This window comes from Rhododendron vialii, chromosome 12a (assembly GCF_030253575.1).
Source record: "Rhododendron vialii isolate Sample 1 chromosome 12a, ASM3025357v1".
Classification (NCBI taxonomy): domain Eukaryota; kingdom Viridiplantae; phylum Streptophyta; class Magnoliopsida; order Ericales; family Ericaceae; genus Rhododendron; species Rhododendron vialii.
In genome coordinates this window covers 20272156-20285246 of record NC_080568.1, presented here as the reverse complement: position 1 = coordinate 20285246, position 13091 = coordinate 20272156, and the positions used below count along the sequence as shown (strand labels likewise).

At 38.3% G+C, this 13091-nt stretch overlaps 3 protein-coding genes across 3 annotated transcripts; 2 read left to right on the top strand and 1 right to left on the bottom strand.

Moving 5' to 3' along the window:
* Nucleotides 1-4457: 4457 nt before the first annotated feature.
* On the top strand, nucleotides 4458-6083 carry LOC131309546 (protein FAR1-RELATED SEQUENCE 5-like). Its single transcript, XM_058336162.1, has 2 exons — nucleotides 4458-5128; nucleotides 5252-6083. The coding sequence occupies exons 1-2, from the start codon at nucleotides 4458-4460 to the stop codon at nucleotides 6081-6083; spliced, it is 1503 nt and encodes a 500-aa protein (XP_058192145.1).
* Nucleotides 6084-6098: 15 nt separating this feature from the next.
* On the top strand, nucleotides 6099-6703 carry LOC131309545 (uncharacterized). Its single transcript, XM_058336161.1, has 2 exons — nucleotides 6099-6392; nucleotides 6536-6703. The coding sequence occupies exons 1-2, from the start codon at nucleotides 6099-6101 to the stop codon at nucleotides 6701-6703; spliced, it is 462 nt and encodes a 153-aa protein (XP_058192144.1).
* Nucleotides 6704-8307: 1604 nt separating this feature from the next.
* On the bottom strand, nucleotides 8308-9401 carry LOC131311076 (protein MAINTENANCE OF MERISTEMS-like). The gene is made up of 2 exons (XM_058338398.1): nucleotides 9185-9401; nucleotides 8308-9097 (listed from the first exon to the last, which is right to left on the bottom strand). Exons 1-2 carry the CDS (start codon nucleotides 9359-9361, stop codon nucleotides 8615-8617), a joined length of 660 nt encoding a protein of 219 aa, XP_058194381.1. The 5' UTR covers nucleotides 9362-9401; the 3' UTR covers nucleotides 8308-8614.
* Between the last annotated feature and the right edge of the window lie 3690 nt (nucleotides 9402-13091).

Sequence of the window (13091 nt, the reverse complement as noted above, 5' to 3'; positions counted from 1 at the left end):
ATAGAGTTTAAGAAATCCACACAAACACGCAACGAAAAATGATTTTTTAATTTTTCAAAATTCTACTACTAAATAGTGTCGGCATTGGAAATTTGGAAATCTGGAAGTCCACTAAATGAAAAATCCACTACTGCTGAGTCGTGCACAATGCCGACTGTTTTGGTTAACTTGTTTAATTTTTTAGGTTAAGTTATGTTATGCTAAATTATTTTAGGTTAAAGTGTGGAGTTTTTTTCTTAATTAGACCTCATCATTTTTATTATTTTACTTTGGCCCATTGAATTTAGTTTTGGAATACTATTTTGGATATCCTTTCTTGAAAAAAAAAACACAGAGGATTTATGACTAGTATATAACACAAAATAAGAGGAAAAAAAATCTAGCGGTGGCGAGTCCATATAAGTTGGGGATAATTTTTTTTCATTACATATAATAATTGCATTTTCTAAAATTCATGTTGTGGCGGCCGCCCCTACTAAACCCCCTGGTTCCATCCTTAACATATGTGCAAGGATAAGTGATTTTGTGAGCCATGTTTCAATTGGTTTCGAAAATTCATGTCACGGTATAATGCAAGGCACCCCCGTTCCAGAAACCTTCTTAAAAAATAAGCAGCTTATTTCACATTTTCAAACTCAAAAATAATGTAAATGAAAAATAATTTTTAAATTTTTTTTGCATCGTATAAAAGATCTCAATGAGATCTTTCAAACAAGATCCATAGTGTATATTTTTAGATTTCAATAAGCCCCTCATTTTTTAACTTGAAATTGCCTTCTTAAAAAATAAGGGCTTTTTTTGAGTACCGGAACGGGGCTAATTATAGTTTCTCTAGAAAATCTACAAGTTGTCTTATCATTCACGTTGCTATACACAAATCAATTGGCAAGCAAAATTGCTTAGTTGATTAATTTGTTAGATGAAAAGAGATATAGAAAATAGTGAGATATTAAGCATTTTAACTTTTCTTTCTCTCTCTTCCTCATATAACCTGCTATATATATATATACGGCAAATAAATACGGGTAATGGGGTGTTGCAAGGCAGAACTATCATGGTTGACCGTTTTTGGTAAGCTCTAAAATACTCTTTTGAAACTAGCAAGGCTCAAATTCATCATTGACCTCTGATGCTACTTCTCGTTGTTGCAAAACATGTGTGCATCATGCCTACAAGTAGTTCCTAAATGTGATTTCACGAATAATTTAGCATGAATTTGAAGCATATTAAAAGGGAAAACCACGTAAAACGTACACATGGAACTAGAGGTGTCAAACATGCGTGTCGTGTCGTGCCGGGCCATTCAACTTCCGCGTCAACCGTGCTTCGTGCCGTGCCGGCCTTTGACTTAAAATTATGTCATGCCGTGCCTTGCTATTTTCAATCGTGTCATGCCGTGCCGTGCCCATTTACTTAAATCGTGTCGTGTCGTGCTATGCCCATTTACTTAAATCGTGTCGTGCCATGCCGTGCCGTTTTTCAATTGTGTCGTGTCGGGCCGGGCCCATTTACTTAAATCGGGTCGTGTCGTGCCGGCCCGTTTTTTAATCATGTCGTGTCGTTTTTCAATCGTGCTGTACAGTACCAGGCCCATTTACTTAAATCGTGTCGTGCCGTGCTAGCCCATTTTTTAATTGTGCAGTACCGTGCTAGTTCATTTACTTAATCGTGTCATGTCGTGCCATTTTTCAATCGTGCAGTGCTTCGTACCGTGCTCGTTTTACAAAGAGCAAATAAGCTTGTTTGGTGCGGCTGATTTGCTTAATTGCTTATTAAAGAAAACCAACAATCAGAATAAGCAATTGGTAGCCAAAAGATTTTTCTTATTTTTAGTTCTCTTGATTGCTTCTTTGTAAGAAATCCTATATGCGGTGGAAACCCTTAATGTGAAATTGCTGACATTCTGCACCAAAGAAATCACTGAAAACTAGAAGTAACTCATATATTTTGGCTTAGCTTTATCACACATCATAGCCAAAAGTACTCCTGGCTGGCTGCAACAAAAGTTACCCCGCCAGGGCCATTAACAGATATTCAATAAGAAGCAGACCACCACATATTTCAATACGAAATAGACCATATCCACCAATATATGTCAAAGAATTCTGTCCTTAGGCTTTGTAAATGACCAAATGCCCAACAACAACATGAGTGACTTTTTTTTTTCTTTCTAGAAAAGACAAACTTTGAGTATTCTAATCCTCTCATGCCCGAAAGAAGCATATGTGTAACGGTCTGAATGGTGAATTTTGGTTTCACATTACCATCACAAAGCCAAATCCTCAAGAATTTTGGTATAAGCTTTTGATATTGCTACTTCAAATACACCAAATTTGTTAACAATCCGAACCGAACTATTAGAGATTTTAATTCTACTGTTTTCATACACACAAAAAAAAAAAAGGAAAAAAAAAAAAGATTTTGATTCTACTATGAGCCTAGACATCATGCATGCTAATTGCAATCACGAGCCCATATCTTTTAACCTCAAGAAGAAGAAGAAGAAGAAAGAGTTCGAAGTTTGATCCCCTTTGCTAAAAAAATCTGTTTTCCTGGAAGACTTTAAAGCATTCGTTGCTGCTGCGCACAGCGTGAGCCTGATTGATTGTTAAGCTCTAATTTTGTAGAGCGATGGTTTAGATCGAGGATAACAATCTCAGCCATGGAGGGGAGGGAGATAAAAAGGTTCAAATCTCTAGTTCCCCCGAGGTTTGGATTGCACAATCGGGTTCAACTGTGGCTCGGCTGTATGGCTGTTCCTTGGTTATAAAAATAAAACATAAAAAATAAAAAAAACATCAGCCCTTTTCCTCCCTCTCACCTCAATGTTCCCTCTCCCATCAAAGTATGTGGTGGCTGCTATTTGCAGCGTACTTCTTGCTGCTCGCAGTTGATTAAAATTTTTATCAATTACGGACAAAAATGCCCTCAGCAGTTTGACCATTATACCCCTAAAACCTCATTTTATTTGACCATTTTACCCTTTAAAAATATTATATAACTCATTATATACAACCACAAAAAATCATCTCCCTGATTTCCCTCCCTCCCTCCCAGAACATCTCCTCCCTCCCCCACTTAAATTCCTCCATTTTCATCCCCAGCTGCCATCACCCACCACCAGGCTCCTTCCACCAGCATCCAAGTCTGCCTATCTTCCTCCCCTCCTCTTCCTCCTACATTGTCAATGGAAACCTCGATTGCTTCTTCTCCATCCATTGATAAACAAGCAATAGTTGACCACGATTTGAAGTCGGAAGATCACACAATGGATGTTGAGAAACATGTCAAAGATGTTGTAGTGACGGAGCAAAAATCGCAGCAAGAGGTAAGCCCGCCCTCCATTTTCAATTTCAGAAGCCCTCCATTTTCAATTTCAGTTCTGGCCTGACACAGTTGGACACGCAGTGCCAAAACTTAACTAACTTTTCAGACTCTAATATCTGAATTATGTACAACTATTCGGATATTAATATTCGAATATCGTCAACGTTGTTGGACTCTTATATTCGAATTTAGTGTCAGTTTTCAGATATTAATCTCTGAATGAAACTGCAGAAAATCCTGTATTTACAGTTGGATACATAGTGCCAAAAATTTACTAACTTTTCGGACTCTAATGTCTGAATTATGTACAACTTTTCGGATATTAATATCCAAATATTGTCAACATTTTTGGACTCTTATATCCGAATTTAGTGCCAGTTTTCAGATATTAATATCTGAATAAAACTGCAGAAAATCCTACACTTACCTGGTTGGTCTTTGGGTGTTACAGGTTGACACTTTAACACTTGGTAGTTATGTAGGGCCATCGACTATACCTACTTCAACTTGTCCTTCATACGATTATATGGAGCATTTTACAACGGAGATGGTAAGTGTTTTTATTTTGTGCAATCTTATATTATGGGCTATAATTTTTTGTTATGTGTGTGTAGGTTTTTCTATCCGATGAAGCGTTGGTAGATTGGATAAGATGCACTGGAAAACAACACGGGTTTATCATTGTGATTAAGGGTTCTGAGAAATGTATTAAGAATCGCACACATAGGATGAGATTTTCATGTGAAAGGAGTGGTAAGTATAGGCCGTTTATGAAGAAAGTTGATGGGAAGGAGGTAGCTGTGAAGAAGAGAGTACGGTCCACGAGCACCAAAAAATGTCAATGCCCATTTGAATTGAAAGCTGTAAAGGGCAATGATGGTTGGACTGTTTTTATCCACAATGGCACTTATAACCATCCTCCAGCGGTGTACTTGGAGGGCTATTCGTATGCCGGGAGGTTGTTGGCAGAGTAGACTAGCACGGTGGTTGATTTGTTAGTTGCTTTGGTGAAATCCAAAGAAATCCTAACCCATTTGAAGGTTTAAGATCCTGAGAACGTAACGTCTATCAAAACCGTGTACAATGTACGACAAAAGTATCGAGTGATAGAGAAAGCTGGAAAATCTCAAATGCAACATTTGTTGGATCGGCTAGAAAAGTACCACTACGTTCATTGGACCCGTGGGAACGAGACTGAGAATGTCACGGAGTTATTTTGGTCTCCTCCATCTGCCGGGGAGACGTTACGTGCTTTTTCCCACGTTTTAATGATGGATTGCACATACAAGACGAATAAGTACAAGTTTCCTTTGCTTCAAATTGTTGGTGTAACATCGACGGAGATGACTTTTTGTGCAGCATTTGCTTTCATGGAGTGTGAAAAAACGGAAAACTACACTGGGGTCTTGGAGAAGCTAAAAGGCATGATGGATCCCAACGCGCTTCCGTCCGTTATTGTCACAAATAGAGAGTTGGCGCTTATGAATGCCATCGCACATGTTTTCCCTCAAGCTACCAACCTCTTATGTAGGTGGCATATTGGCAAGAACGTATTAGCCAAGTGTAGAAAGATGTTTGATGACAAGATGTGGGAGGAATTTATTTGCAGTTGGGGCCTAGTCGTCCTTTCATCGGGTGTTGCACAGTATGAGGAGCGCCTTTGTGTTTTGAGGCGTAATTTTGAAATGGTTCCTCCAGCACTTAAGTACGTCGAGAAAAATTGGTTGGTACCCTACAAAGAGAGGTTTGTAGGAGCTTGGACGGACAAAGTCATGCATTTCGAAAACCTAACAAGTAACAGGTAAATGCTTCATTCATAACTTTGGCATTTTCCTTAATATTCATGTTATTCACGCGTTTTTGGAAAATTTTCATTTATTCATGTTATTTGCTACGGTTAATATCTTGCCATATTTATTCATAGGGCGGAGAGTTCACATTTGAAGCTAAAAAATCATCTTGAAAGCTCGCAATGCAATTTTGATACTATATGGGAGAAGATTCACAGATTGATGCTGTTACAAGTTACTGAAGTCAAAGCTTCGTTTGAGAAGAGCCTTAATTCTGTGCAACATGATTTTAGGACAACTCTATTTGATAGGCTAAGGGGAGTTGTTTCGTCAAATGCCATGACACTTGTTTTAGTGGCATCCTATCAAGTCGAATGGTTTGTGGAATCGAAGCGTCAATGCGAGTGTTCTTTGAGGCACACCCATGGTTTACCTTGCGCTCATGAGATTGCTCCTTACAAGATGGCAAATATCCCTCTACCGATTGAGTTAATCTACGACCATTGGAAGAGGATTTCTTTGCTTGCACCCCAGAATGAGGGTTCGATGGAGGAGACGCTTTTGGCTCACTTTGATTATTTTTACAACAAGTTCTTGAATGAAGATCAATTTGATGTAAAGCTAAATTATGTTAAGAAAATGCAAGAGCTTGCTCATCCGAAAACCAATACTCTCCTTGAACCCAAAGTGAATGCACAACCACGCGGTCGGAAGTCAACGAAAGAAAAAAATGCAGCCAAAGAACAAAATTCGACGCGTAGGGATCCCTCGGAATTTGAGCATGTTCTGGCATTCCTTCAAACCCCTAAGCCTGTCAAAGAGAAACCGCGGTGTAATCTGAAAGGGAAAGCAAAAGTTCTAGCACAACTTTTTATATGCCCCTTCATCAATCAGTTCCCAGAAGCAATAAGACCTTACATAGAATCGGTCAAGGATGTTGAAGATGATGGGAATTGTGGGTTTTGAGCAGTGTCGGACTTCATGAAAGACGATGTTCATGAGTGGTTAATGGTAAGAAGTGATTTGCTGAAAGAGTTGGAAACACATTTACACGTTTATGAACAAGTGGTAGGGGTGACGCAGAGGGCTAGGGAATTACTTCACATCTTGTCATGGTATGAAAGTCCGGCGCCCCAGGAACATTGGATGACAATGCCAGACATGGGTCACATCATAGCATCTGCTTATAATTGTGTCGTTGTCCATTTATCAAATGTTCAATGTCTTACATTCCTCCCCCTCCAATCGAAGCCTTTACCCTCCATGAAACGAAAGGTTATTACTATCAGGTTTGTTGACGGCGGACACTTTGTATAAGTATTATTTTGGTAAATGATTTGTTGTCATCTATATAATGAATTGTGCTCTTTAAATCCAACTTAATTTATCTTTTATAAGTACGTAATGCAATTTGATAGGTATTCCTTAAAAAAGGTTCCCCTATGCCGCCAATAGCTTGCAATTGGAAAAAATATCGTCTTTCTATCGCTAAAAATTGGGATGCAGCACATGTTGCAGCCATTCAGAAGTTCAATGAAATCATCGGCGTTGACGTAGCAACAAAGGAGGTCATCCATGTCAATTAGCCATTCAGAAGATTGAGAAACGATTTAATGTGTTGTATTATATAATGTGTTCTAATATTATGAAAATTGGATGATTACGTCTGCTAGTAGTTTTCGGATCATCAATGAAACTCTTATATTGTATTTCTGTTTGAAAACTCATAGTTGTCAAGTTGGTGACATTCTGTTCAGAAACAAGAATGGTGTCATGCATTTGACTAGTTTTCATTTTGTTCGGAAATTAGAATCCAATTAAAGGTATACAAATAAGATATTAAAGTCTGAACATGGGTATAAATTTCGGATATTTCTTTTCGAAATTATTGATCCAATTCGAACATTAGTATCTGAATGGTGTCAGGCTATCTCATAGTTTTCATCCTGTTCGGAAATTAGAATCCAATTAAAGGTATGAAAATCAGATATTAAAGTCTGAACATGGGTATAACTTTCGGATATTTATTTCCGAAATGATTGATCCAGTTCGAACATTAGTGTCCGATTGGTGTTATTCTATCTGATAGTTCTCATTCTGTTCGGAAATTAAAATCCAAGTACTGATATATAAATCAGAAATTAAAGTCCAAAACTTGTTATATATTTTGGATATTTATTTTCGAATTGAAGTTTCTCCGAATGAATGGGCTGTAATGGACGAAAAAGAGTATGGATATTAAAAGGAAAATTTGAAAATTAACTCCCTTATTTATTATTGGTGAAAATGGGATGTAATTCTTCCTCGTATAGCGTGGCAACATGAAAATATACATTTGCAGGAATTTTATTCCTCGTAAAACGTGTTTGTGTCCAAAAATCCAATGATGCTGGCATTTTTCTGTAGTAAAAAATGGGTTATATGGAGCGAATTTATGCCTCAAAATACGTGCTGATAGGACTATTAAATGACACCTGAGATTTTGTTGAATAAGAGAACGGATTTTGTGTAGAAATTTTTCCGACATGACTATTCAATGAAATTTCAGATTCTCTACAATAAATTACAATGGGTTAACTGGAAACCGACAAAATGGGTTTTTGGAGCAAAATTCTTATGTTCACCTCATAGCATATGCTTTTCAGGCGGTGGTTGTCTTTTTATCGAATCATCAATGTCTTACGTTCCTCCCACTACGATATCTGCCCCTTCCCCCTGAGAGTTGACGTTTGATTGCGCTCGGACACGTTAACGGCGATCACTTTGTAACGGTACATTTACGACCAAATTCCCCCATCCCGCCTATTGCAAGGAATTGGTATATACATCACTACTCATTCGCGAATGGATAGGATACACAATATTCAAACAAGATTGAAGAGTTTAAAAACATAGTGGGGAACAATGTGGCAATGACGGACATAATCAAACTAGACTAGGTTGGCTCGAAGGACTTTTATGTAAAATTTTAGTTCATAGAATCTTATTGTAAAACATGAAATTTATGCAAACCCTTGTTTTTGGTAGTGTTCTTTGTTTGTCTAGAGCATTGTCGGTTCGTACGGCACTCCTCATTTAAATCTAAATTTTCACATACGACTATTGTGCAGCGAATTATTTGTGCCTAGAAAAGTATCAAGAATGATTCAACTATAAAATTTACGTTTTGGTGCCCTACTTAACATTCATATTTTAACGATATCCAATTATTACAAATATCCTAATAGTTATCCGCACTAAAACAAAATTCATTCCGCCACGAAAAGTAGTCCATAAACCATGGTCATAAAGTGTCCAAAATAAATACAAGGCCATAAAGGCCATCAAAAACAAGCCATAAAGTCCATTAAAAACAAGCCAGAGAACACCAAGTCTCAAGTGCGGTCATGGCGCCGGCACCTAGTGTAACGACTCGAGTAACGATTAGAACTAGGGCCTGCTATGCTTGCTTCAGCAGCCTCCGGTCCCCTCAAAGTCATCTGCACTTCAACAAGTGCTTATCGTAGTTCATACGGGCAAGTTGAAGTCCTAGCCCTAGTCCCACCCAAAACACTGTCCAAAATGGCCAAAGCCGCTGCATTGTGCTCTTCCGTACTCTCGGTATACGGCACCTCTACGGGACGGGGTGAGACCCTGAAGTGGGAGACCGTCAAAAACCAAGGAAGGTAGTCGGGGTGTGACTCCCACGGGACTCCAGGCTGAATCGCAACTCGTTTCTCTGCATTCATGACATGATCGCGCCAATTTTCCCATTGACCATCTGTGTACGCGTAAACCACACTGTATGAATGACTATTAGCGCCTTTACTACCTCGCAATGGGACTAACGGAGGCCCAGGGACCAACTGCACCATGCCGAACTGCCTCAATACTCTATCAGGTAGATACGGCTCAAAGACGACCATGGCACGGTTGCAGCCCGTGTAAAAAACAACATCTGCGACTACTTGCCTGCGATCTGTGTACGGGTCAAAAACAACCTGCGAAAAAAAAAACATGTTACAATACATAATTTCGTATTTGAAGATAAGTATCTAACTCAAAACATACTTAAGTTTTCCACTAACCTGACTAGGACGTAGATCGTCTAACATCCCACGGTAGTGGTAAGTGGTCTCCATGGTAGTCTCCCAACGTGACAACCAACGTGCTGCCAGTGGTAGGTCCTCCGTGTAGGCTGGGTCCCTAGCGTGTCGAAACATAGGAAAATGCTCCCGAACCCATGCCTGCATTTTATTACACATAATACATATAATTACTAATGATTAAATGGAATAAGAATACATCACAGTTATGAATGTGTCTGAGTCCATATCCAAGTCTCACTCATAGTTGTCAATATCTCGTGTCTGTGTTGGACACGGTGTCGTGTTCGTGTCCGAATCCAAGTCCCACTTGTAGTTGTTAATGTCCCGTCCTTGTCGAAAGGACCCATAACCAATAAACTTGTCTAAGTATAACAAATTTGATGAAAAATACAGCTTTGGATGCTGCCCAAATTTTCTAAAATATCTTCACATCAATAGCAGTAAGCAACTTCAAAATTCTACAAGTTCATGCTCATAATCCATCTATATACCAACTAACATGCATCAATCTTGGGTTTCCATGATCAAAATCATATTATCCACAAATTAACAATATTTGAGAATTTAAGATGAATTAGGTATAAAATCACCATGTAAGCACTATAGAACCATAATTCTTAAATCTCTTCCATGTAGGTTGATTCTATATGCACATATTCATCAATACTCGTAGTTTAAGGAAGATTTCTTACCACAAGAAGAGAAATTTTCAGATTACTTGTCAAACTCCAAGAGATTACTTCAAGTTCTTCATGCCAAACTAGGGTTTTCCTATTCTTTTTCAATGGGGAAGAAAGAACTCCGAGTGGGGTAATGTTATGAATGTTTATGCGTTCTCACAATCGGATTCTAATGATTGAAATAGAGGGAACAAATCGGACTCTAATGTCCGAATGGGGTAAAATACTTTGGATATTAAAATCCGAATGAGGCAAAACATTTCAGATATTAAATTCTGAATGACCTTACCTTACAAATTCAGCTACATATTAAAATCCAAAAATTTTGTCAATCATTCCTGGACAATGTCAATGGTTTGTGTCATTGTCTAATCGGTTCACATTATATGATGAAAACGTCTAGAGTGAAAAACTTACAGAGACCGATTACAGAATTGGGGTAAAATACATACATAACTCGGGTAAAATTTAAAGTCCGAATGGGGCCAAATATTTCGGATATTAAAATCCGAATGAGGCAAAAAATTTCAGATATTACATTCCGAATGAGCTATACTAACAAATTTAGCTACTGCTGTAATACACAAGGGCCAATCGGCCAATCAGATACTAAAATCTGAATGAGGTAATCAATTTTTGATCTTAAAATCCGAATAGGGGACAAATAATCAGACTTTAATATCCAAAATCGTGTCAAACAATCAGACTCTGATGTTCGATTATATTCAAAATACATGAAATAGATACATGAAATAGCAGTACGCTCGTGGGTTTATCAAGAAAAAAATCATACGGAAATAAAAAAAACCGCGTAATAACAAGATTCAAAATTTTACCGATGTTCAACTTCGAAATTGTTGGTGATGCCGGCGTGTTGTGCTTCCTTCTCACACCTCCTTCACCTCAAAGTTGTGTTGTTGTTGTGGTGTGGTGGGAGTGGTGTTGTGGTGGTCACAGAGGGAAGAGAAGAAGAAACGGGGAAAAGAGAGAGAGAGAGAGAGAGAGAGAGAGAGAGAAGGGAGGGGGAGATGGCACTGTGGGGTGGGTGGTGGCAAACCTGGCGGTAATGGTGGGTGGGTGGGTGGTGGTGTTGTGGACCAGAGAAGGAACGGGGGGGGGGGGGGGGTGGGTGAAGACCTAGGTCAGAAAAGGAACGAACGGGGAGAAAAAAAGAGGTGTTGGGATATTTGATTGTTGGGTTGTATGTATTCTTTATACAAAGGCAAAAAGGGAAGTTCAGGGATATTTTTTTGGTTGCAAGTAGCAAATCCTTATAAGATGGTGGTTTGTAGGTAGCAATCGACTGAGAGTAGCACAAACTGGGCTGCAAATAGCAGCCACCTATTCGAATAGCAAGTCTACAACCCAATCGAAACTTAATATTTAGCCATTTTGAATAACCAAATATAGACAATATGTGTATCCTCGAGTTCTAGCACACTTATAATTTATCAAGCAACAAACCACCGTAAGCATTACAGAAACTCATTAGATGGTACTAATCGGACTGTAATGTCCGAATGAGGTATAAACTTTTGGATATTTAAAGTCCAAATGAGGCAATACATTTTGGATATTAAATTCTGAATGATCTAACAATCGGAAATTAAAATCCGAATGATGTAATCAATTTCAGATATGAAAATCCGAATAGGGGGCAAACAATTAGACTTTAATATTCGAAGCTGTGGAAAACAATTGGACTCTAATGTTCGATTAAATCTGAAATATACGAAATAGCAGTACATACTTACTATGGGTTTCTCAAAAAAATTCAAACAAAAATCGAACAAAAAAAAAAAAAAAACCGCGTAATTATAAGATTCAAAATTTTACCGATGTTCGACTTCGAAATAGTTGGTGATGCCGGTGTGTTGTGCTTTCCTCTCACACCTCCTTCGCCTCAAAGTTGTACTGCTATTATGGTGTGGTGAGAGTGGTGTTGTGATGATTGATGAAAGAGAAGAAGAAACGGGGCAAGAAGAGAAGAAGAAACGGGAGAGAGAGAGAGAGAGAGAGAGAGAGAGAGAGAGAGAGAGAGAGAGAGGGTGGGGGTTGGTGGTGCCGGTAATGGTGGATAGGTAGGTGGTGCCGGTACTCGTGGGTGGTGGAGGAGCTATGGACTGGAACGAACTGGAGCTGTGGAATCTAGGTTAGAAAAGGGAAGGGAATGAACAGACTGAATTGGGTTGTATGTTTATTGTATAGAAGGGCAAAAAGGGGAATTCAGGGATAATTTGTTGGTTGCAAGTAGCAAATCCTTATAAGGTGGTGGTTTGTAGGTAGCAATTGACTGCGAGTAGCAAGAACTGGGCTGCGAATAGCGGCCACCAAGTATGTCCCCCCATCTCTCTCACTCCCTTTTTGAGAAGAAATGTATATTTTTTTTCTCTCTTTTTTGCTAAAATTCTAGAAGTAAAAACACTTTAGACGATTCATAAAGTTTGGATTCAGATCAAATTGAAGCACTTTTAAATTGGCATCAGATTCGGATCTAATCCGGTTCATTCACAGGTCTAGGCAAGAGGAATCGAAAAAATACAAAATTACAAACCAAATTACTAGAATTTTTTCAATAAAGGCACAAATAATCTAAAAAGTTGCTTTCAATGATTTTTTTTAAAGATTTTGATAATTTTTCTTGAATTTAAATTTCACTCATCGAGACAAACCAATAATTTACAAAATATATTAAGACAAAACCATCAAATATGCAACAAACCAATAATTTGCAAAATATTGACACAACCGTTTAAAAAAAAAAACAAACTGTTGTAGTTCAAAAAAAACCAACCGTTGCCGCCTTGTTGTTGATGACGTAATCCAGCTAGCACCGCCTTTGAGAAAACAGTCATCAGCCGTTCGATCTCAGCCATCGGCATTCGTCACCTACCTCAACCTATAAATCGCGTATCACGCATAACATTTCATTCCTGTTGCTCTCTCTCTCTCTCTCTCTCTCTGTCTCTCTCTCTCAATATCTTGGATCCTCTTCCAGAAGATGTTAGAGTGTGTTTGGTTGGATGGAATAAGTTTTGGAATGGAATTATTATTCCAACGGATTGTTATTCCTGTGTTTGGTTCACAAATAAATAAAGGAATATGTATTTCAAAATGAATAACAATTCCCCCAAATGAGAGAATAGGAATTCCATTAAAAAGAGAAGGGAATAGTTATTCCAGTGCTTTCTATATTTTGTCATTTT